The sequence below is a fragment of the Oncorhynchus kisutch genome, linkage group LG21, assembly GCF_002021735.2.
Source record: "Oncorhynchus kisutch isolate 150728-3 linkage group LG21, Okis_V2, whole genome shotgun sequence".
In the NCBI taxonomy this organism is placed as follows: Eukaryota; Metazoa; Chordata; class Actinopteri; order Salmoniformes; family Salmonidae; genus Oncorhynchus; species Oncorhynchus kisutch.
In genome coordinates, this window is record NC_034194.2 from 25,017,749 (window position 1) to 25,044,272 (window position 26,524).

At 44.1% G+C, this 26,524-nt stretch overlaps 1 protein-coding gene across 5 annotated transcripts in view; it reads left to right on the plus strand.

Annotated features, from left to right (window-relative positions):
- Positions 1–26,524, plus strand: part of utrn (utrophin) — a 337,767-nt gene that overhangs the window by 56,020 nt on the left and 255,223 nt on the right. For all 5 annotated transcript variants that reach the window (XM_031800412.1, XM_031800411.1, XM_031800415.1 and 2 more), the window contains 7 exons: positions 3,946–4,038; positions 4,971–5,048; positions 13,104–13,196; positions 15,248–15,423; positions 17,428–17,543; positions 21,579–21,745; positions 24,707–24,928. In XM_031800412.1, the coding sequence (XP_031656272.1) occupies positions 3,946–4,038; positions 4,971–5,048; positions 13,104–13,196; positions 15,248–15,423; positions 17,428–17,543; positions 21,579–21,745; positions 24,707–24,928 (945 nt within the window). The remainder of the gene's footprint in view (positions 1–3,945; positions 4,039–4,970; positions 5,049–13,103; positions 13,197–15,247; positions 15,424–17,427; positions 17,544–21,578; positions 21,746–24,706; positions 24,929–26,524) is intronic.

The window sequence follows — 26,524 nt, forward strand, 5'->3', positions numbered from 1 at the left end:
CTCTGTGTGTTACTCTCCTCTCCTCTGTGTTAGCTCTGTGTGTTTCTCTCCTCTCCTCTGTGTTAGCTCTGTGTGTTTCTCTCCTCTCCTCTGTGTTAGCTCTGTGTGTTTCTCTCCTCTCCTCTGTGTTAGCTCTGTGTTTCTTTCCTCTCCTGTGTTAGTTCTGTGTGTTTCTATCCTCTCCTCTGTGTTAGCTCTGTGTGTTTCTCTCCTCTCCTTTGTGTTAGCTCTGTGTGTTTCTCTCCTCTCCTTTGTGTTAGCTCTGTGTGTTTCTCTCCTCTCCTCTGTGTTAGCTCTGTGTGTTTCTCTCCCCTCCTCTGTGTTAGCTCTGTGTTTCTCTCCTCCCCTCTGTGTCAGGTCTGTGTGTTTATCTCCTCTCCTCTGTGTTAGCTCTGTGTGTTTCTCTCCTCTGTGTTAGCTCTGTGTGTTTCTCTTCTCTGTGTTAGCTCTGTGTGTTTCTCTCCTCTCCTCTGTGTTAGCTCTCTGTTTCTCTCCTCCCCTCTGTGTTAGCTCTTTGTGTTTCTCTCCTCTGTGTTAGCTCTCTGTTTCTCTCCTCCCCTCTGTGTTAGCTCTGTGTGTTTCTCTCATCGCCACTGTGTTAGCTATGTGTGTTTCTCTCCTCTCCTCTGTGTTAGCTCTGTGTGTTTCTCTCCTCTGTGTTAGCTCTGTGTGTTTCTCTCCTCTCCTCTGTGTTAGCTCTCTGTTTCTCTCCTCCCCTCTGTGTTAGCTCTCTGTGTTTCTCTCCTCTCCTCTGTGTTAGCTCTCTGTTTCTCTCCTCCCCTCTGTGTTAGCTCTGTGTGTTTCTCTCATCTCCTCTGTGTTAGCTATGTGTGTTTCTCTCCTCTCCTCTGTGTTAGCTCTGTGTGTTTCTCTCCTCTCCTCTGTGTTAGCTCTGTGTGTTTCTCTCCTCTCCTCTGTGTTAGCTCTGTGTGTTTCTTGTTGAGTTGTTCTGTTGTCAGGTCATATCTGAGGTATGGAGAGTGGGATGTTAGAATGAGCTCTGTTCTCTTTTACCTCAAAAATTACCCAGAAATCTCATGTTTGATCCCATCCTCTGGTTTCCATTTCCCAACCATTTGCCCAACTTCAAATGCTATTATATACTGTACGTGATGTACGTACCCTTCTACCCAGTTATCAACAGAAACATTGTCTACCATCCCCAGTGCATAAACTATAGGATGTTCAGAATTTTTGAATCATTGCAAATATTACTAACCTGAAAATGAACTGAGTTGATTTTCCATAACATTTTCCATGCAAAACATTGCACAGCATTATGTACTCTGAATACAGGTTTGTATGTAGACAAAACAACACACCACACACATGAGTAGTGTCCTTACACACACACATGAGTAGTGTCCTTACACACACACATGAGTAGTGTCCTTACACACACACACACATGAGAAGTGTCCTTACACACACACATGAGTAGTGTCCTTACACACACACATGAGTAGTGTCCTTACACACACACATGAGTAGTGTCCTTACACACACATGAGTAGTGTCCTTACACACACACATGCGAACTGTCCTTACACACACACACACGTGAGAAGTGTCCTTACACACACACATGAGTAGTGTCCTTACACACACACATGAGTAGTGTCCTTACACACACACACGAGTAGTGTCCTTACACACACACATGAGTAGTGTCCTTACACACACATGAGTAGTGTCCTTACACACACACATGCGAAGTGTCCTTATACACACACACACATGAGAAGTGTCCTTACACACACACATGAGTAGTGTCCTTACACACACACACATGAGTAGTGTCCTTACACACACACATGAGTAGTGTCCTTACACACACACATGAGTAGTGTCCTTACACACACACATGAGTAGTGTCCTTACACACACACACATGAGTAGTGTCCTTACACACACACACATGAGTAGTGTCCTTACACACACACACGAGTATTGTCCTTACACACACTCACACACACACACGAGTATTGTCCTTACACACACTCACACACACACATGAGTAGTGTCCTTACACACACACATGAGTAGTGTCCTTACACACACACACATGAGTAGTGTCCTTACACACACACATGAGTAGTGTCCTTACACACACACATGAGTAGTGTCCTTACACACACACATGAGTAGTGTCCTTACACACACACACATGAGTAGTGTCCTTACACACACACACATGAGTAGTGTCCTTACACACACACACGAGTATTGTCCTTACACACACTCACACACACACACGAGTTGTGTCCTTACACACACACACAAATTGTGTCCTTACACACACAAACGAGTAGTGTCCTTACACACACACACACGAGTAGTGTCCTTACACACACACACACACACACACACACACACACACACACACACACACACACACACACACACACACACACACACACACACACACACACTGTCCTTACACACACACACACACACGAGTAGTGTCCTTACACACACACACACATATACACACACACACACACACACACAAGTAGTGTCCTTATACACACACACACACACGAGTAGTGTCCTTACACACACACATGAGTAGTGTCCTTACACACACACACACACACACACACACACACACACGAGTAGTGTCCTTACACACACACACAAGTAGTGTCCTTACACACACACACACACACACACACACGAGTAGTGTCCTTACACACACACACACGAGTAGTGTCCTTACACACACGCATAAGTAGTGTCCTTACACACACACACGAGTAGTGTCCTTACACACACACACACACACACACGAGTAGTGTCCTTACACACACACACACACACACACACACGAGTAGTGTCCTTACACACACACATTAGTAGTGTCCTTACACACACACACACACACACACGAGTAGTGTCCTTACACACACACACACGAGTAGTGTCCTTACACACACACACACACGAGTAGTGTCCTTACACACACACACACACACACACACACACACACACACGAGTAGTGTCCTTACACACACACACAAGTAGTGTCCTTACACACACACACACACACACACACACACACACACGAGTAGTGTCCTTACACACACACACACACACACACACACGAGTAGTGTCCTTACACACACACATAAGTAGTGTCCTTACACACACACACGAGTAGTGTCCTTACACACACACACACACACACACACACACACACACACACACACACACACACACGAGTAGTGTCCTTACACACACACACACACACACGAGTAGTGTCCTTACACACACACATTAGTAGTGTCCTTACACACACACACACACACACGAGTAGTGTCCTTACACACACACACGAGTAGTGTCCTTACACACACACACGAGTAGTGTCCTTACACACACACACACACGAGTAGTGTCCTTACACACACACACACACACACACACACACACACGAGGTGTGTCCTTACACACACACACACACACGAGTAGTGTCCTTACACACACACACACACACGAGTAGTGTCCTTACACACACACGAGTAGTGTCCTTACACACACACACACACACAAACGGGTAGTGTCCTTACACACACACACACACACACACACACACACACACACACACACACACACACACACACACACACACACACACACACGAGTAGTGTCCTTACACACACACACACACACACACACACACACACACGAGTAGTGTCCTTACACACACACGAGTAGTGTCCTTACACACACACACACACACACACACACACACACACACACACACACACACACACACACACACACACACACACACACGAGTAGTGTCCTTACACACACACACACACACACGAGTAGTGTCCTTACACACACACACACACACACACGAGTAGTGTCCTTACACACACACACACACATGAGTTGTGTCCTTACACACACATGATGAGTGTATTTCTTGTGTTTCAGACGGGAAAGATGCCCATCAAGGACATGTTCTCTGACCTGCAGGATGGCAAGAAACTGCTGGAACTACTGGAGGGACTCACAGGAAATGTCCTGGTGCGTGTGTGTTTGTGTGCCTGCCTGTGTGCGTCCATGCTTGCCTGCGTGTCCGTGCGTGTGTGTACAGTTTGTGTGTATGTGTCGTGTGTGTCGTATGCATATTCATATCTGACCTTTTTCACCCCACTCCCCCAATTCACCCCTCATTCACCCTACCAGTGAATCTGTTTTCTAGCACCAGCAGCCCAGCACAGTACCCAACACCTCGCCAGCCCTCTATCTGTTACCATGATACTAATGCCATAATTGGGTACTAATGCCCTGTTGTGGTATGTAAGGCTAGGAAGGGTTTTTAAATTGGCACCGGTTCAACCCAGTCCCTATGTCCCTTAAAATAAAATATAAACTAGAGGGGGCTGAAGGCGTAATGGCTGATGGATTTATAGTGTGGAATGGTATGTTGAGCGATAAGTGAAATGTATTAAGCACGCAGACTGGTCCTTGGCAACGGCTAGCACTGCAAGTCTGAAAGTCTCTCTGTCTGGATAGATTTAGCTGACTCTTTAATTGCAGGTCACTGCCCATCATTAGTGCAGTATTGTGCAAATATGTGTGTGTGTGTGTGTGTGTGCATGCGTGTTATGTGTGTAAAGGAACTGAAATCTTGCGTGATTTTACCCTCATAGCAAACCTTCACATTAGACAAGAGAAACAACTAGCACTACCTCAGAAATAATGTCATATCACCTACATGACCTGCTGACCTGTATGAGTCTCAACTCCTCTTGAAGGGTGTGTGCAGGATGGGCTACATGTGGAAAAATGACATGTTGCCTTGTACTGGACACTCTCTATATACACTCTGATACTCTAGATAATCTACGATACTCTTTGCTATGCAAGTCTTCGTGTGCTGAGGTCAGGCAGGATCCTTGCATTAATGTATGTTCTGCCTAACATGCCCTATTCTTCTGTGTTGTTGTTCTCAGACCAAAGAGCGAGGGTCCACCAGAGTTCACGCCCTCAACAACGTCAACAAGGTTCTTCATGTCCTGCATCAAAACAACGTAAGTACCTACCGTTAGGGCTTTACACAGTATCTCTGTTTATTCTTCTTTATCCCCCTATTTTACTAATCTCTTCCCTTTTTCTTCAGTGTCTAGTGTGCTGTCTCCCTCTTGCATGCTCCCTTCTCTCTCTCTCTCTCTCTCTCTCTCTCTCCGCTCTTTCCCCTTTCCCTTGTGTCTCCATACAATGGCCAGTGTTCATGTTGTGACCTTGTCTGTGGGAGATAAGACGGGGTCTTTGCATGAGGAGCTCACTAGGGTAGTGGTGGCATGTTAGTTGCTATCCTCCTCCACACTGGCAGAAAAACAGCAGGCCGTCGGGTGTGTGTGAGTTTGTTAGTGACTTCTTCTGTATTGTGTGTCTCTGTTTGTCTGATATATCCACAGTTGTGTCAAGTTGTCTGGATGTCCTTTAGGTGGTAGACCATTCTTGATACACACAGGAAACCGTAGAGCATGAAAAACCCAGCAGTTTTTTTGTATTTTTCTCCCCAGTTACGTGCTATTCAATTGGTAGTTGCAGTCCATACTCCCGTATGGACACGGGTGAGGTGTAGGTCGAGAGACATGCGTCCTCTAAAACACGGCCCCGCCAAGCCTGCACTGCTTCTTGACACTACCCGCTTAACCCGGAAGCCAGCCGCACCAATGTGTTGGAGGAAACACCGTACACCTGGCGACCGAAGTCAGCGTGCATGCGCCTGGCCCGCCACAGGAGTCACTAGAGTGCGATGGGACAAGGACATCCCGGCCGACCAATCCCTCCCCTAACCCGGAAGACGCTGAGCCAATTGGCCAATTGTGCACCACCTCATGGGTCTCCCGTTCACGGCCGGCTGCGACCCAACCTGGGATGGAACCCGGCTCTGTAGTGACACCTCTAGCACTGTGATGCAGTGTCTTAAACCTCTGCTCCACTCGGGAGGCAGCGTTGCAGTTCTGACTACTTTGAGGAAGCGAATACTGGCTACGGTGTCTCAAAATGGACAAACAGTACTATTGCCGCCTTTGTCTTGTTTTTCAAGCAAATATCTTTTTAAGGGAGTATGCAAGCATGAGGGCAAGCACACCAGTTCGGTTTGCCTAGCCAACTTCAGCTAGCCACCAGCCGAACTGAAGCATCCTGATGACTTTGCAGTATCCACCCCCCCCCCCCCCCCCCCCCCACCACAATCTTTGCATAATGACAGGCTGTGTGAGTGACTCGCTGACTCGCAACGTTCCCCAGGGCCTCTGGAGGAATCCTTCAAAGAAGGTGTGATGTTTAGAGATGTTTACATGGCCAGGATTAGTAGCTCTGGGGTCGACACCCCTCATAAACAACTAGCCACCCAGACAGGAGAATGATAGAAGGTGTAGTTTTCTACTGCTTTATTTTAGTTACGGTACTTAACTTTTGTGTGTGCGTGTGTATCTATCTGTACTGTGTATCTCCATCTGTACTGTGTATCTCCATCTGTACTGTATATCTGTACTGTGTATCTCTATCTGTACTGTGTATCTCCATCTGTACTGTATATCTGTACTGTGTATCTCTATCTGTACTGTGTATCTATCTGTACTGTGTATCTATCTGTACTGTGTATCTATCTGTACTGTGTATCTGTACTGTGAATCTATCTGTACTGTGTATCTGTTCTAGAGGTCGACCAATTATGATTTTTCAACTGATACCGATACCGATTATTGGAGGACCAAAAAAGCCGATACCGATTAATCGGCCGATTTAAAAAAGAAAGAAAAAAAGAAATAAATAATAATGTATTTGTAATAATGACAATTACAACAATACTGAATGACCACTTATTTTACAATAAAATCAATTTAGCCTCAAGTAAATAATGAAACATGCTCAATTGGGTTTAAATAATGCAAAAACAAAGTGTTGGAGAAGAAAGTAAAAGTGCAGTATGTGCTATGTAAGAAAGCTAACGTTTAAGTTCCTTGCTCAGAACATGAAAACATATGAAAGCTGGTGGTTCCTTTTAACATGAGTCTTCAATATTCCCAGGTAAGAAGTTGTAGGTTGTAGTTATTATAGGAATTATAGGACTGTTTTATCACGTTCTGACTATAGTTCTGTTATTTTATCTTTGTTTTAGTATGGTCAGGGCGTGAGTTGGGTGGGCAGTCTATGTTTGTTTTTCTATGTTGGCAGCTGTCAATTGTTGTCCCTGATTGAGAATCATACTTAGGTAGCCTGGGTTTCACTTTTGGGTTGTGGGTGTTTGTCTTCCATGTCAGCGTTTGTCGCCACACGGGACTGTTTCGTTCATTTCACGTTTATTGTTTTGTATTTTGTAGTGTTCAGTTTATGTATTAAAATAAACATTATGGACACTTACCACGCTGCGTTTTGGTCCTCCGATCCTTTTCGCTTCTCCTCTTCAGAAGCGGAGGACGAGGTTCATTACATATTTCCCTCTATACCTTTTGAATTTCATTAACCTTTGACTATTGGATCTTCTTATAGGCACTTTAGTATTGCCAGTGTAACAGTATAGCTTCCGTCCCTCTCCTCGCTTATCTCTGGGCTCGAATCAGGAACACATCGACAACAGCCACCCTCGAAGCAGCGTTACCCATGCAGAGCAAGGGGAACAACTACTAGAAGGCTCAGAGCGAGTGACGTTTGAAACGCTATTAGCGCGCGCTAACTAGATTGCCATTTCACTTCGGTTACACCAGCCTCATCTCGGGAGTTGATAGGCTTGAAGTCATAAACAGCGCAATGCTTGACGCACAACGAAGAGCTGCTGGCATAACGCACGAAAGTGCTGTTTTAATGAATGTTTACGCGCCTGCTTCTGCCTACCACCGCTCAGTCAGATACTTATTCTTGTATTCTTGTATGCTCAGTCAGATAATATGCAACGCAGGACACGCTAGATAATATCTAGTAATATCATCATCCATGTGTAGTTAACTAGTGATTATTTTGTTATTAAAACTTGAAATCGTCCCTAATTAATCGGCCATTGCGATTAATCGGCCGACCTCTAATCTGTACTGTGTATCTGTACTGTGTATCTCTCTATCTGTACTGTATATCTGTACTGTGTATCTGTACTGTGTATCTGTATCTGTACTGTGTATATGTATCTCTCTATCTGTACTGTGTATCTGCACTGTGTAACTCTCTATATGTACTGTGTATCTCTATCTGTACTGTGTATCTGTACTGTGTAACTCTCTATCTGTACTGTGTATCTGTACTGTGTTTCTCTATTTGTACTGTGTATCTCTATCTGTACGGTGTATCTGTACTGTGTAACTCTCTATCTGCACTGTGTATCTCTATCTGTGTATCTGTATCTGTTCTGTGTATCTTTCTATCTGTACTGTGTATCTATATCTGTGTATGTCTCTATCTGTACTGTGTATCTGTACTGTGTATCTCTATTTGTACTGTGTATCTGTATCTGTTCTGTGTATCTGTACTGTGTATCTCTATCTGTACTGTGTATCTGTACTGTGTTTCTCTATTTGTACGGTGAATCTGTATCTGTACTGTGTATCTGTACTGTGTATCTGTACTGTGTATCTGTACTGTGTATCTGTTCTGTGTATCTGTTCTTTGTATCTGTACTGTGTATCTGTACTGTGTATCTGTACTGTGTATCTATATCTGTACTGTGTATCTCTATCTGTACTTTGTAGCTGTACTTTGTAGCTGTACTGCGTATTTCTATCTGTACTGTGTATCTGTATCTGTTCTGTGTATCTGTACTGTGTATCTATCTGTACTGTGTATTTCTCTATCTGTACTGTGTATTTGTATCTGTACTGTGTTTTTCTCTATCTGTACTGTGTATCTGTGTCTGTACTGTGTGTCTGGACTGCGTATCTGTATTTGTACTGTGTATCTCTCGATCTGTACTGTGTATCTGTTCTGTGTATCTCACTATCTGTACTGTGTATCTCTATCTGTACTGTGTATCTGTACTGTGTATCTGTATCTGTACTGTGTATTTGTACTGTATATCTCTATCTGTACTGTGTATCTGTACTTTGTAGCTGTACTGTGTATCTCTATATGTACTGTGTATCTCTATCTGTACTGTGTATCTGTATCTGTTCTGTGTATCTATCTGTACTGTGTATTTCTCTATCTGTACTGTGTATTTGTATCTGTACTGTGTTTTTCTCTATCTGTACTGTGTATCTGTGTCTGTACTGTGTGTCTGTACTGTGTATCTGTATTTGTACTGTGTATCTCTCGATCTGTACTGTGTATCTGTATCTGTTCTGTGTATCTCACTATCTGTACTGTGTATCTGTACTGTGTATCTGTATCTGTACTCTGTATCTGTATCTGTACTGTGTATTTGTACTGTATATCTCTATCTGTACTGTGTATCTGTACTGTGTATCTGTACTGTGTTTCTCTATTTGTACTGTGTATCTCTATCTGTACTGTGTATCTCTATCTGTACTGTGTATTTGTACTGTATATCTATATCTGTACTGTGTATCTCTATCTGTACTGTGTATCTGTACTGTGTTTCTCTATTTGTACTGTGTATCTCTATCTGTACGGTGTATCTGTACTGTGTAACTCTCTATCTGCACTGTGTATCTCTATCTGTGTATCTGTATCTGTTCTGTGTATCTTTCTATCTGTACTGTGTATCTATATCTGTGTATGTCTCTATCTGTACTGTGTATCTGTACTGTGTTTCTCTATTTGTACGGTGAATCTATATATGTACTGTGTATCTGTACTGTGTATCTGTACTGTGTATCTGTTCTGTGTATCTGTTCTTTGTATCTCTCTATCTGTACTGTGTATCTGTACTGTGTATCTCTCTATCTGTACTGTGTATCTGTATCTGTTCTGTGTATCTGTACTGTGTATTTGTACTGTGTATCTCTATCTGTACTGTGTATCTGTACTTTGTAGCTGTACTGCGTATCTGTATCTGTTCTGTGTATCTGTACTGTGTATCTATCTGTACTGTGTATTTCTCTATCTGTACTGTGTATTTGTATCTGTACTGTGTTTTTCTCTATCTGTACTGTGTATCTGTGTCTGTACTGTGTGTCTGTACTGCGTATCTGTATTTGTACTGTGTATCTCTCGATCTGTACTGTGTATCTGTTCTGTGTATCTCACTATCTGTACTGTGTATCTCTATCTGTACTGTGTATCTGTATCTGTACTGTGTATCTGTATCTGTACTGTGTATTTGTACTGTATATCTCTATCTGTACTGTGTATCTGTACTTTGTAGCTGTACTGTGTATCTGTATATGTACTGTGTATCTGTACTGTGTATCTCTATCTGTACTGTGTATCTATATGTACTGTGTATTTGTATATGTACTGTGTATTTCTCTATCTGTACTGTGTATTTGTATCTGTACTGTTTATTTCTCTATCTGTACTGTGTATCTGTGTATGTACTGTGTGTCTGTACTGTGTATCTGTATCTGTACTGTGTATCTGTGTATGTACTGTGTGTCTGTACTGTGTGTCTACTGTGTATCTGTATCTGTACTGTGTATTTCTCTATCTGTACTGTGTATCTGTGTCTGTACTGTGTATCTGCACTGTGTATCTGTACTGTGTATCTGTGTCTGTACTGTGTATCTGTACTGTGTATCTGTACTGTGTATCTGTACTGTGTATCTGCACTGTGTATATGCACTGTGTATCTGCACTGTGTATCTGCACTGTGTATCTGTGTCTGTACTGTGTATCTGTACTGTGTATCTCTTTATATGTACTGTGTATCTCTATCTGTACTGTGTATCTGCACTGTGTATCTGCACTGTGTATCTGTACTGTGTATCTGTGTCTGTACTGTGTATCTGTACTGTGTATCTGTACTGTGTATCTGCACTGTGTATCTGTACTGTGTATCTGCACTGTGTATATGCACTGTGTATCTGCACTGTGTATATGCACTGTGTATCTGCACTGTGTATCTGCACTGTGTATCTGCACTGTGTATCTGTACTGTGTATCTGTACTGTGTATCTGTACTGTGTATCTGTATCTGTACTGTGTATCTGCACTGTGTATCTGCACTGTGTATCTGTACTGTTTATCTGTATCTGTTTATCTGTACTGTGTATCTGTACTGTGTATCTGTGTATCTGTATCTGTGTATCTGTACTGTGTATCTGTATCTGTACTGTGTATCTCTTTATATGTACTGTGTATCTGTACTGTGTATCTGTACTGTGTATCTCTTTATATGTACTGTGTATCTCCTTCTGTACTGTGTATCTGTACTGTTTATCTGTACTGTGTATCACATGTGTGTGTGATAATGCAGGCATGATTGGGTTAATGGAGGGTGGGGTTAAGAGTTTAAGGGTCATGTTATTGGCTGAGAGGTCACTCGTTGCCCCCCTGACCCCAGGAATAGTGTTCCAGAATGTTCCATTCTACCCCCTGTGTGTTTGTAATCACTCCATCACTCCATGAATGTAAGCTTGTCACATGATTAGGCTGGTATCACAGGGTGTTGGGGATATCATTAGACACTTTTAATCCACTTTAGCACTTTTTACATGTGGGGTTTCTGGGTTTCACTTGACCACACACAGCAGCCTACAGCTGTAGAGGTGAGGACAGCTGTGGGAGACTGAGATTAGTTATTGGATCACAGGAAAGCCCGCAAAGCAGCTTAATGGTACAAGTTGTTAATCTTGAGTATTACGGCATGTTCAGCTTTCTATAAGGGAAGGTAATAAAAAGCATTTTGACTTGACTTTTTAATATCTTGACCTCTCTGTGTCTCTGTCTCTCTGTCTCGATGTCTGTCTCTATCAATTTAAATTGAAGTGCTTTATTGGCATGGGAAACATGTTAACGTTGCCAAAGCAAGTGAAGTAGATAATGATCAAAAGTGAAATAAACAATAAAAATTAACAGTAAACATTACACTCACATAAGTTTCAAAAGAATAAAGACATTACAAATGTCATTATGTCTATATACAGTGTTGTAACGATGTACAAATGGTTGAAGGGAAAATAAATAAGCATGAATATGGGTTGTAATTTAGAATGGTGTTTGTTCTTCACTGGTTGCCCTTTTCTTGTGGCAACAGGTCACAAATCTTGCTGCTGTGATGGCACACTGTGGAATTTCACCTAGTAGATATGGGAGTTTATCAAAATTGGGTTTGTTTTCAAATTCTTTGTGGATCTGTGTAATCTGAGGGAAATATGTGTCTCTAATATGGTCATACATTGGGCAGGAGGTTAGGAAGTGCAGCTCAGTTTCCACCTCATTTTGTGGGCAGTGTGCACAGCCTGTCTTCTCTTGGGAGCCAGGTCTGCCTACAGCGGCCTTTCTCAATAGCAAGGCTATGCTCACTGAGTCTGTACATAGTCAAAGCTTTCCTTAAATTTGGGTCAGTCACAGTGGTCAGGTATTCTGCCACTGTGTATTCTCTGTTAAGGGCCAAATATCATTCTATTTTGGGTCCTTGTGAATATAAACCATATTTATTTTGACAGTGAAGCAAAAAAAAAATCAATTTGGCCCCATACTCCATTTTGGATTTGAGATTTGTTTTTAAGTTCGCTCAGTTTTTTTTTGTGTGAATTCTTTCCAATGTGTTAAGTATCTTTTTGTTTTCTCATGAAATGATTGGGTCTAATTGTGTTGCTGTCCTGGGGCTCTGTGGGGTGTGTTTGTGTTTATGAACAGAGCCCCATGACCAGCTTGCTTAGGGGACTCTTCTCCAGGTTCATCTCTCTGTAGGTGATGGCTTTATTATGGAAGGTTTGGGAATCGCTTCCTTTTAGGTGGTTATAGAATGGAACGGCCCCTTTCTGGATTTTGAAAATGAGCGGGTATCAGCCTAATTCTGCTCTGCATGCATTATTTGGTGTTTTACGTTGTATGCGGAGTCTGAATTTGGTGTTTGTTCCATTTGATTAATTCAGACCCCAGACCTCACAACCATAAAGGGCAATGGGTTCTATAACTAATTCAAGTATTTTTAGCCAGATCCTAATTGGCATGTCGAATTTTCTAATCCTTTTGATGGTTGTCTCTCTCCCACCCTCTCTCTCTTTCTCTCACTAACTCAGGTGGATCTGGTAAACATAGGAGGAACAGACATTGTTGATGGAAACCACAAGCTGACTCTGGGTCTCATCTGGAGTATTATCCTCCACTGGCAGGTGAACGCACGCACACAGAGAGAGAGATGAGTTTGCCTTGAGTGTACTGTCCACTGAGGACGTAGCTTTGAACGATCAACAAAAGAGCTGTTGAAAAGGCAAATATTTTCTGTCTCAGACATGTGACAGGACTTGTATAATTGGTGTTCCACTTACAAACCCTCCTCTTTTGCCTGTCCCTGTGTCTCTCCCCTGTCTCTCTTTTCTGTCTGTCTCTCCCCTGTCTGTCTCTCTCCCCTGTCCCTGTGTCTCTTTCTGTCTCTCTCTCCCCTGTTCCTGCCCCTGTCTGTCTCTCTCTCCCCTGTCCCTGTGTCTCCATCGGTCTCTCTCTCCCCTGTCCCTGTGTATCTGTCTCTCTCTCCCCGGTATGTCTCTCTCTCCCCTGTCCCTGTCTCTCCATCTGTCTCTCTCTCCACTGTCCATGTGTATCTGTCTCTCTCTCCCCGGTCTGTCTCTCTCTCCCCTGTCCCTGTGTCTCTTTCTGTCTCCCTCCCCTGTTCCTGCCCCTGACTGTCTCTCTCTCTCTCCCCTGTCCCTGTGTATCTGTCTCTCTCTCCCCGGTCTGTCTCTCTCTCCCCTGTCTATCTCTCTCTCCCCTGTCTGTCTCTCTCTCCCCTGTCTGTCTCTCTCTCCCCTGTCTTTCTCTCTCTCCCCTGTCTTTCTCTCCCCTGTCTGTCTGTCTCTCCCCTGTCTGTATCTCTCTCCCCTGTCTGTATCTCTCTCCCCTGTCTGTATCTCTCTCCCCTGTCTGTCTCTCTCTCCCCTGTCTATCTCTCTCTCCCCTGTCTGTCTCTCTCCCTTGTCCCTGTGTCTCTATCTGTCTCTCTCTCCCCTGTCCCTGTGTCTCCATCTGTGTCTCTCTCCACTGTCCATGTGTATCTGTCTCTCCCCGGGCTGTCTCTCTCTCCCCGGTATGTCTCTCTCTCCCCGGTATGTCTCTCTCTCCCCGGTATGTCTCTCTCTCCCCGGTATGTCTCTCTCTCTCCCCTGTCCCTGTGTCTCCATCTGTCTCTCTCTCCACTGTCCATGTGTATCTCTCTCTCCCCTGTCTGTCTCTCTCTCCCCTGTCTGTCTCTCTCTCCCCTGTCTGTCTCTCTCTCCCCGGTCTGTCTCTCTCTCCCCCGTCTGTCTCTCTCTCCCCTGTCCCTGTGTCTCCATCTGTCTCTCTCTCCCCTGTCCATGTGTATCTGTCTCTCTCCCCCTGGTCTGTCTCTCTCTCCCCTGTCCATGTGTATCTGTCTCTCTTCCCTGGTCTGTCTCTCTCTCCCCTGTCCCTGTGTCTCTCTCTCTCCCCTGTCTGTCTCTCTCTCCCCTGTCTGTCTCTCTCTCCCCGGTCTGTCTCTCTCTCCCCCGTCTGTCTCTCTCTCCCCTGTCCCTGTGTCTCCATCTGTCTCTCTCTCCCCTGTCCATGTGTATCTGTCTCTCTCCCCCTGGTCTGTCTCTCTCTCCCCTGTCCATGTGTATCTGTCTCTCTCCCCCTGGTCTGTCTCTCTCTCCCCTGTCCCTGTCTGTCTCTCTCTCCCCTGTCTGTCTCTCTCTCCCCTGTCTGTCTCTCTCTCCCCTGTCTGTCTCTCTCTCCCCTGTCCCTCTGTCTCTCTCTCTCTCCCCTGTCTGTCTCTCTCTCCCCTGTCTGTCTCTCTCTCCCCTGTCTGTCTCTCTCTCCCCTGTCTGTCTCTCTCTCCCCTGTCCCTGTGTCTCTCTCTCTCTCCCCTGTCTGTCTCTCTCTCCCCTGTCCCTCTGTCTCTCTCTCTCTCCCCTGTCTGTCTCTCTCTCCCCTGTCTGTCTCTCTCTCCCCTGTCTGTCTCTCTCTCCCCTGTCTGTCTCTCTCTCCCCTGTCTGTCTCTCTCTCCCCTGTCTGTCTCTCTCTCCCCTGTCCCTGTGTCTCTCTCTCTCTCCCCTGTCTGTCTCTCTCTCCCCTGTCTGTCTCTCTCTCCCCTGTCTGTCTCTCTCTCCCATGTCCCTGTGTTTATATCTGTCTCTGTCTCTCCCCTGTCCCTGTGTCTCTCTTCCCTCTGTGTTTCTCCCCTCTCTATATGTATGGTCCCTCTCAGGTGAAAGACATCATGAAGGACATCATGTCCAACTTGCAGCAGACCAACAGTGAGAAGATCCTGCTGAGCTGGGTGAGGCAGTGTACCCGCTCCTACCAGGACCACGTCAACGTGCTCAACTTCACCACCAGCTGGGCTGACGGACTGGCCTTTAACGCCATCCTGCACCGCTTCAGGTCAGGGGTCAGGGGGCCAGGGGATGTTCCGGTAGCAACAGTGTCACCCTAATGGTTGTATATCTATCCAACAGTATACTGTTTAGATCAGGGCTCTCCAACCCTGTTCCTGGAGAGTTACACTTCTGTAGGTTTTCACTCCAACCGTGTTCCTGGAGAGTTACACTTCTGTAGGTTTTCACTCCAACCCTGTTCCTGGAGAGTTACACTTCTGTAGGTTTTCACTCCAACCTCAGTTGTAACTAAAATGATTCAGCTTACCAATCAGATAGTTATTATACTGAACAAAAATGTAAACGCAACATGTAAAGTGTTGGTCCCACGATTTAATGAGCTGAAATAAAAGATCCCAGAAATGTTCCATACCCACATAAAGCTTATTTCTCTTAAATGTTTTGCACAGATTTGTTTACATCCCTGTTAGTGAGCATTTCTCCTTTGCCAAGATAATCCATCCACCTGACAGTTGTGACATATCAAGAATCTGATTAAACAGCATGATCATTACACAGGTGCACCTTGTGCTTGGGAAAATACAAGGCCACTCTAAAATGTGCAGTTTTGTCACACAACACAATGGCACAGATGTCTAAAGTTTTGAGGGAGCGTACAATTGGCATGCTGACTGCAGGAATGTCCACCAGAGCTGTTGCCAGATAATTGAATGTTAATTTCCTTACCATAAGCCATTTTAGAGAATTTAGCAGGACGTCCAAACGGCCTCACAACCGCAGACCACGTTTAACATTGCCAGCCCAGGACCTCCACATCCGGCTTCTTCACCTGCGGGATCGTCTGAGAACAGCCACCTGGACAGTTGATGAAACTGAGGAGTATTTCTGTCTGTAATAAAACCCCAGAGTTGGAGTTATAACCTACAGGACAACAGCTCTCCAGGAACAGGTTTGGAGTTATAACCTACAGGACAGTAGCTCTCCAGGAACAGGTTTGGAGTTATAACCTACAGGACCGTAGCTCTCCAGGAACAGGGTTGGAGTTATAACCTACAGGACAGTATCTCTCCAGGAACAGGGTTGGAGTTAAAACCTACAGGACGGTATCTCTCCAGGAACAGGGTTGGAGTTATAACCTACAGGACAGTAGCTCTCCAGGAACAGGGTTGGAGTTAAAACCTACAGGACGGTAGCTCTCCAGGAACAGGGTTGGAGTTATAACCTACAGGACAGTAGCTCTCCAGGAACAGGGTTGGAGTGAACACCTACAGGACAGTATCTCTCCAGGAACAGGGTTGGAGAGACCCGGTCTAGATGTCTTGTTCTGTATACCAAGACCTGGACAGTGGCCATGTTGAAAATGTTTGTTTTCTGAACATTTTCAGTGTAGAAGGTGGTAAAATATGTACAAGTGAAATTCTAAATCTTGCCCCCTTGCGTGTGTGAACACTGCTCACCTCGCCATTTTTACGTCTGTCATGTCACAGATCGTGTGGATTTGACCCTGTGTGTGTATCAATCAATCACATTTTATTTGTCACATGCTTTGGAAACAACAGGTGTAGACTAACAGTGAAAATGCTTACTTACGGGTCATTTTCCATCAATGCAGAGTGTGTGTTTTCTAACAGTGTTTTTGCTTTGTCATTATGGGGTATTGTGTAGTTTGAAAAAACGATTAATTCCATTTTAGATAAGACTGTAACATAGTAAAATTTGGAAAAAATCAAGGGGTCTGAATAGTTTCTGAATGCACTGTATAGATACAGTACATATAGATGTGATGGGATGTATAGAGATTATGGATAGAATATATAGTATATCTGAAGAATACGTTAATAGAATAGTTTATGTACAGCAATAGTTGAATAGTATATAGACAATAAGTACTCTTATGTACAGAACACTGGATCTATCACACAGAGTATTCTATGAAAATAACTGGTTCTTTGCAAGGAAACTACATTGGGAATGTTGTTTGGAGCTCAGAGGCCTTGATTTGATGTTGATTTAATGTTGACTTGATGCTGCTGGTGTGTTGTTTCTCCAGGCCCAATGTGTTGAGCTGGGACAGGGTTCTGAGCCTCAGTCCAGTGGAGAGACTGGACCATGCCTTTACTGTAGCCAAAGACCAGCTGGCCATAGAGCGACTACTGGACCCTGAAGGTACAAATAAAAATGGAGGAGAGTGTATATCATATATATAGCCTACATTGGGACAAAAAAGTATTTAGTCAGCCACCAATTGTGCAAGTTCTCCCACTTAAAAAGATGAGAGAGGCCTGTAATTTTCATCACAGGTACACTTCAACTATGACAGACAAAATTAGAGAAAAAATCCAGAAAATCACATTGTAGGATTTTTAATGAATTTATTTGCAAATTATGGTGGAAAATAAGTATTTGGTCACCTACAAACAAGCAAGATTTCTGGCTCTCACAGACCTGTAACTCCTTCTTTAAGAGGCTCCTCTGTCCTCCACTCGTTACCTGTATTAATGGCACCTGTTTGAACTTGTTATCAGTATAAAAGACACCTGTCCACAACCTCAAACAGTCAAAGTGTACCTATGATGAAAATTACAGGCCTTTCTCATCTTTTTAAGTGGGAGAACTTGCACAATTGGTGGCTGACTAAATACTTTTTTGCCCCACGGTATATACATATACTATACTTACTATACATACACACTACCGTTCAAAAGTTTGGGGTCACTTACAAATGTCCTTATTTTTGAAAGAAATGCACATTTTTTTTGTCCATTAAAATAACATCAAATTGATCAGAAATGCAGTTTAGACATTGTTAATGTTGTAAATGACTATTGTAGGCGGAAAGCTTGTAAGCTGATTTTTAATGGAATATTTTTAGTAGGCGTATAGAGGCCCATTATCAGCAACCATCACTCCTGTGTTCCAATGGCACCTTGTTAGCTAATCCAAGTTTATAATTTTAAAAGGCTAATTGATCATTAGAAAACCCTTTTGCAATTATGTTAGCACAGCTGAAAACTGAATTAAAGAAGCAATAACCTGGCCTTCTTTAGACTAGTTGAGTATCTGGAGAATCAGCATTTGTGAGTTCGATTACAGGATCAAAATGGCCAGAAACAAAGAACTTTCTTCTGAAACTTGTCGGTCTATTCTTGTTCTGAGAAATTAAAGCTATTCCATGTGAGAAATTGCCAAGAAACTGATGATCTGGTACAACGCTGTGTACAAGTCCCTTCACAGAACAGTGCAAACTGGCCTTAACCAGAATAGAAAGAGGAGTGGGAGGTCCCGGTGCACAACTGAGCACTAAGACAAGTACATTAGTGTCTAGTTTGAGAAACAGATGCCAAACAAGTCCTCAACTGGCAGCTTCATTAAATAGTTCCCGCAAAACACCAGTCTCAACGTCAACAGTGAAGAGGCGACTCCGGGATGCTGGCCTTCTAGGCAAAGTTGCCAAGAAAAAGCCATATCTCAGACTGGCCAATACAAAGAAAAGATTAAGATTGGCAAAAGAACACAGACACTAGATAGCGAAAGATTGGAAAAAAGTATTATCAACAGACTAATCTAAGTTTGAGGTGTTTGGATCACAAAGAAGAACATTCGTGAGATGCAGAAAAAAATGAAAAGATGCTGAAGGAGTGCTTGACGTCATCTGTCAAGCATGGTGGAGGCAATGTGATGGTCTGGGGGTGCTTTGGTAGTGGTAAAGTGGGAGATTTGTATAGGGTAAAAGGGATCTTGAAGAAGGAAGGCTATCACTCCATTTTGCAACGCCATGCCATACCCTGTGGACGCCGATTAATTGGAGCCAATTTCCTCCAACAACAGGACAATGACCCAAAGCACAGCTCCAAACTATGCAATAACTATTCAGGGAAGAAGCAGTCAGCTGGTATTCTGTCTATAATGGAGTGGCCAGCACAGTCACCAGATCTCAACCTTATTGAGCTGTTGTGGGAGCAGCTTGACCGTATGGTAGTAAGAAATGCCCATCAAGCCAATCCAACTTGTGGGAGGTGCTTCAGGAAGCATGGGGTCAAATCTCTTCCGATTACATCAACAAATGGACGACTAGAATGCCAAAGGTCTGCAAGGCTGTAATTTCTGCAAATGGAGGATTCTTTGACAAAGCAAAGTTTGAAGGACACAATTATTTCAATTAAAAATCATTATTCATAACCTTGTCAGCGTCTTGACTATATTTCCTATTAATTTTGCAACTAATTTCATATATGTTTTCATGGAAATCAAGGACATTTCTAAGTGACCCCAAACTTTTGGCTCGATGTCCTTTGGGTGGTGGACCATTCTTGATAAACACAGGGAACTGTTGAGCATGAAAAACCCAGCGGCATTGCAGTTCTTGACCCGAACCGGTGTGCCTGGCGCCAACTAGCAGGCCCCGTTCAAAGGCACTTTACGTTTGTTGTCTTGCCAATTCCCCCTCTGAATAGCACACATACACAATCCATGTCTAAATTGTCTCAAGGGTTAAAAATCGTTCTTTAGCCTGTCTCCTCCCCTTCATCTACACTGATTGAACTGGATTTAACAAGTTACATCAAGAGGGGATCATAGCTTTCATTTGGTCAGTCTATGTCATGGAAAGAGCAGGTGTTCTCAATGTTTGTATACTATAGACTTACACTATATATACTAAAGTATGTGGACACTGCTCTTGCTGCTCTTGCAACACTCACTACCAAGTTCCAAACTGCCTCTGGAAGAAACATCAGCACAAGAACTGTTTGTCTGGAGCTTCATGAAATGGGTTTCCATGGCCGAGCAGCAGCACACAAGTCTAGGATCACCATGCACAATGCCAAGCGTTGGCTGGAGTGGTGTAAAGCTCACTGCCATTGGACTCTGGAACAGTGGAAACGCGTTCTCTAGGGTGATGAATCACCATCCGGCAGTCTGACGGACGAATTTGAGTTTGCCAGGAGAACACTACCTGCCCCAATGCATAGTGCCAACTGGAAAGTTTGGTGGAGGAAGAATATTGGTCTGGGGCTGTTTTTTATGGTTCGAGTTAGGCCCCTTAGTTCCAGTGAAGGGAAATCTTAGCGTTACATCATATAATGACATTCTATAAGATTCTGTGCTTCCAACTTTGTAGCAACAGTTTGGGGAAGGCCCTTTCCTGTTTCAGCATGACAATGCCCCTGTGCACAAAGTGAGGTCCATGCAGAAATGGTTTCGGGATGAATTGGAACACTGACTGTGAGCCAGGGCCAATCGTCCAACATCAGAGACCAACCTCACTAATCCTCTTGTAGCTGAATGGAAGAAAGTCCCCGCAGAAATGTTCCAACATCTCGTGGAAAGCCTTCCCAGAAGAGTGGAGGCTGTTATAGCAGCAATGTTCCAACTTCTAGTGGAAAGCCTTCCCAGAAGAGTGGAGGCTGTTTATAGCAGCAATGTTCCAACTTCTAGTGGAAAGCCTTCCCAGAAGAGTGGTGTCCCCATACCTTTGGTCATGTAGTGTATATATTTTGACATTTCACAGACATACATATAACACAGTCCTAAGTTTTTACAAGTGATCAGTTTTATGTCTTTACCAGTTCTTAAATTAGCCGTAGGTCTCCTGTTCTCTACATGTGTGGATACACACGGTTTTGTGTGTAGTCCTAGCACGCAACGTTCAGTTTGTGTAGTTCTGGGTATACACACACGTTGTTATGTCATACCTGTAGAGCAAGCCAACACGAACCATGTGGAACTACACAGCATGCCTTGGCCTCTCTCTCTCTCTCTCTCTCTCTCTCTCTCTCTCTCTCTCTCTCTCTCTCTCTCTCTCTCTCTCTCTCTCTCTCTCTCTCTCTCTCTCTCTCTCTCTCTCTCTCTCTCTCTCTCTCTCTCTCTCTCTCTCTCTCTCTCTCTCTCTCTCTCTCTCTCTCTCTCTCTCTCTCTCTCTCTCTCTCTCTCTCTCTCTCTCTCTCTCTCTCTCTCTCTCTCTCTCTCTCTCTCTCTCTCTCTCTCTCTTTCTGTCTCTGTCTCACATATACACTCTCCCTCTATCGATCATTCCCCTGAAATTGTTCTTCTCCTACTGTTCGTTTGCTCCTTCACCTCCCTTTCCCTCTTTAATTTCCTAATCCCCCTTGTCTGATCCTCTTATATCTGTCTCGCTCCCTCTCCTCTTTCCCCCCTCCCCCTCTACCCCATCTCCTCCTCTCCTCTTCCTTTCGCTCTCAGACGTGGCAGTTCAGTTGCCAGATAAGAAGTCCATCATCATGTATGTGATGTCCCTGTTTGCTGTCCTGCCTAAAGATGTGACTATGGAAGCCATCAGAGAGGTGGAGACCTTGCCCCGCAGATACAAGGTGGAGCCTGACGAGAGCAAGGCCCCCAGCAGAGCACAGGTACAATCAGTTCAACAGGCCAGAGCTTACATTAGCTGTTTACCGCTGATGGTATTACATGGCAATATAGCATGATAATAAACTGACATGAGCCATGCTGATGTAGAGGCCAGGCTGATGTTAAAACCGATCTTCATACATCGTATAACATGCGCTTCGTAAACTAGAGTTGTATTACAAAGAACGTGGTGTGAATCCAACTCTATCAGCCCCATCTTCACTCAGTGTCTCTGGCTGTATCAGAATGAGTGAGTTCAGCTGACAGACATTGCTTCTCTCTCTGTACTGTAGCTGGCTAGAATGAGTCACCCCTCTGCTTCAAAGACCCACTCCGCCAGTCCTCCAGTCTACTCCCAGTTACTCTGCTAATGAAAAGCTCTGCTGGAGCTCCCTGAGTAGAGTAGGAACGGGGAAGTGACTCACCCTACTCCTCATTCTAAAAATGGCCTTCAACGTTAAAGAGAGAGAGAGAATGTCTCCAAAGGAGTAGGGAATAATATATAATTTGTCTAAATTTAATTGACATGCATTTCCAATGCCACATCTAACCTACTGCTAGTCTTTATCCTTCTATCACATCAGTCAGTTCTCTGACATATCACTGAATTTAGCAGGGGAATAATGTTATTTATTTGGGTAAGTACCCCTGGCATGCTCTTAATTTCCACAATTGAAGTGTTTTGTGGACTTCTCCCAGGTGGAAGGCGAATGGCTCTAAACCAGTCTTTATTGCCCTCGGATGAAAACTTCCCACGCTTGGAGAGAGCGCTGGAAAAGTATATTTTAACAGGGCTAGAGTGGTCCAATGAGGGTTGACTTTCCTGGCACACATGCTGTCCCCACAGGAAGTGATATTGGTGGTTAGATACAGAAGGAAGGATGAACAGGGAAAATCTTTGTGCTTTTCTGTGTGTGTTTTACCACACCATAGTGACTTTTTATGTAGATGTAGAGTCTAGTTAATGCTTTCAATGCAGAGTTTAAAAAACAAGTTTGCACTTTTACAATTTAAAACATTGTTTATTGCGTTAATTAGTATTTTCTCATCAGAAGTTATTCGCTTGCTGAAAACATTGAACAATCTATGCACCCTGGACTGAACTTCTCACAGTGAGGATTGTGATGCATTACAAGCTATATTAACACTTCTATATTACATTAAACTACGAATGCAGCAACACAGTTGAAGAATATCATATGGAGATAACTAAGTGTTCTCCACAACCAAACCACAGATATTGTATAGCATGAAAGTGAATAAGTAGAGCCAGGCTTCATAGGCTGACAGCTCTCTCTCTCTCTCTCTCTCTCTCTCACTCTCACTCTCTTTATTTATTTCCCTCCCTATACTCCCAGGCTCCTCACTAACAAAGACATTTAAAACATGTGGGCGCCTCTTCCAAATCTCCAAATGCCATGGAATATTTTCAACAAATGACCTTTTCCTTTCTGCCGCAGAGAATTCTGGGTAATTTCATGGGGATAAAACAAAGGTCTGTTTGAGTTGGGGCGATTTGAGTCCTAGCATCTATTAACATCACTCTCATCTTTGTCTTGGAACGCCCGGCGGCTGTACTGATTTCTATCCATCTACTCTTCCATTCATCTCTGGTTACAGATGAAAGTGTTGTTCCGTTATGACTTTTGTCCCCAAAATACCCCGTAGCACTTGTTGTCTAATGCCTGGATTTCGAGGCTGGCAGTGCTGTTGAATGTCACTGAATAAGAAGTAACTTACAAGAAGTTACAGCCAGGCTGTTACCTGACTTAATCCACATGTATCTAAATAAATCACCCACTCCCCCATCTCTCCAAACTCCCCCATTACATTAGGGTTGGCAGGTAGCCTAGCGGTTATGATCGTTGGGCCAGTATCTGAAAGGTTGCTGGTTCGAATTCCAGAGCCGACTAGGTGAAAAATCTGTCAGTGCCCTTGAGCAAGGCACTTAACCCTAATTGCTCCCGTAAGTCGACCTGGATAAGAGCATCTGCTAAATTGTACAAATCTAAATTAGAATTGATTAAAGAGTTTGTTCAAATAATTTCTTAGCTGTCAGGAAGCAGATTAGACGTAGCAGGGAAAGAGGTAGTGAAGAGAAATTGCACACTTGTTACACAGCTTGGCTTCCCTCTGCTCTGGTTAATTGGTGCATGCTCTGGGCTCTCTGATCAGGAAGTATATTAGTTAGAATCAATCTACAGAGTGCAGCTTGGGACATAAAGTACAGTACACTGGTAGGGACCAGACCACCACTTCTCACCTCTCACTCCTACTTTCTCACTCTCTCTTTTTGTTTTCAGTTAATTGAACATTTACCATTTATTTTGTATTCAATCTCATTCTTTGTAACTTTAAGTGTGCAGCTTTTCATTTTCTTCTAATGTGTCCAGAATGGCATCCTACATTTTCCTCCAGCCCTATGGGAATAGGATGCCATTTCAGACACAGCCCACGTCTACCCCAGCCAGCTCCAGTACAGTGTTTGTGTTCAGCCTAGTGAGAGAGTATTATTCCTGGAATGAGGGTTGACCTGCCTGGCTGGCCAGGCTAGTGGCACCACACCTCCCAGTGTCTGGCTCTGGGCTGGGGCCTTTATTTAGCTAGGCTGCCTCCTGTTTGTCTTCCAGGCCCTGGGTGGGTCACTGATCCCCCATCTAAACTGCCTTCCTCTTATGCAGCAGAACCAGGCTCCTCCTAGTCGTCTGGGCCTATTTTAAGATGACATTCACACGGAATGTGTTTTGATTGAGAGTTTCGAATTTTGATTGGTTGTGATGATAATGTTGTGAAAAGGTCATCCAAAAGGGATCTTAGCATTTATGGATATTGTGATTTGATTTACAGTTTTTAACCTTGTGAGCGGGACTGTTGATTATTTAGAGCACCATGCTCTTACCTACTAAACCACTGTATAACCTATGAGAGTTCCACTCTCTTCCTCTCTCTCCCTCCATCTTTAGGCTCATGTTGAGATGGAGGAAGCCGGCTCCCCCCGGGCGGATACCCCCAGCACACTGACGGAGACGGAGGAGGAGGTGGGCATGGAGGTGGATCTGGACTCATACCAGGCCACCCTGGAGGAGGTGCTCACCTGGCTCCTCTCTGCTGAGGACTCACTGCAGGTGCAGGAGGAGGTGTCGGACGATGTGGAGGAGGTCAAGGAGCAGTTCCACACACACGAGGTGAGGACGGGAGAAATGTGTGCATGCAGACACAGATACATGAAGCAGGTCAAGACAAGGCACAAATGCATGCACAAAGTAGGCTTGGACTGACACACACACACACACACACACACACACACACACACACACACACACACACACACACACACACACACACACACACTTACAAGGTCATCCAGCTCTGACGCACACAAAACACACATATGGACATGCAATCTTGCATGAAGAATGCAATGCCAGTCCACAGATGTTAACACAGATATTCACATACAGTACAACTTTCTCAGAACAGCTGTCACTCAGTAAGTAACATCTCACGGTATCTGATGTTTTGAGATGTATTCTGACATCAGGTTCAGTTCAGGTTCACTCTAACAAGGCAGTGTGTCTGTGTGAGCTTCTCCACGCGGAGAGTATGCATAGTTCTATCCCAGGGATGGGGGCCTCTCGCCCACGTCCCAGAGAACATGCTCCGTACATGTCGGGAATGTCAGGAATTCTGCAGAGCAGAGCACATCGCTCCGTGGAGCTGGAGCCGTGTCCCAGTTGGGTGCTTCCTGCTCCAAATCCTGGCATGGCAGAGAGTTACAGGGCAGGAACGGGTGTAAGAGGTGGGGCTTTGGCTGTTGTCTCTTGGCAGAGATGTGAATATTTGAAAGTCTAATGTTCTAATGGAATCCAGGTCAAAAGCAAAAGCTGGTGGCAAAAACAAAGGCCAAAGCCTCTTTAAGAAATACATTGTTTTCAGGAGTAGAAAGCCCTTCACGTATCCAGGTCATTTCCATAGTTAAACTAGAACACTTCAGAACAATGTGTTTCAAGTTTCAAAGTTTATTCGCCACCTGCACAGGAGAGTACAGCCATTGTTACCTTAAGAGCTTTTTCCCAACAATGCAGTGATGATAATAATATAGGTAATAATTGAAAATAGAATAAAAAATAAAAAACACACAAGAGGTATGAAATAGGTTGAAGAAACACGAGAATGCAAGCATCTACATGTCAGTGCCAGTACCTTATTCAATGTGCAGGGGTACTGGAGTGGTAGCATCTACATGTCAGTGCCAGTACCTTATTCAATGTGCAGGGGTACTGGTGTGGTAGCATCTACATGTCAGTGCCAGTACCTTATTCAATGTGCAGGGGTACTGGAGTGGTAGCATCTACATGTCAGTGCCAGTACCTTATTCAATGTGCAGGGGTACTGGAGTGGTAGCATCTACATGTCAGTGCCAGTACCTTATTCAATGTGCAGGGGTACTGGAGTGGTAGCATCTACATGTCAGTGCCAGTACCTTATTCAATGTGCAGGGGTACTGGAGTGGTAGCATCTACATGTCAGTGCCAGTACCTTATTCAATGTGCAGGGGTACTGGAGTGGTAGCATCTACATGTCAGTGCCAGTACCTTATTCAATGTGCAGGGGTACTGGAGTGGTAGCATCTACATGTCAGTGCCAGTACCTTATTCAATGTGCAGGGGTACTGGAGTGGTAGCATCTACATGTCAGTGCCAGTACCTTATTCAATGTGCAGGGGTACTGGAGTGGTAGCATCTACATGTCAGTGCCAGTACCTTATTCAATGTGCAGGG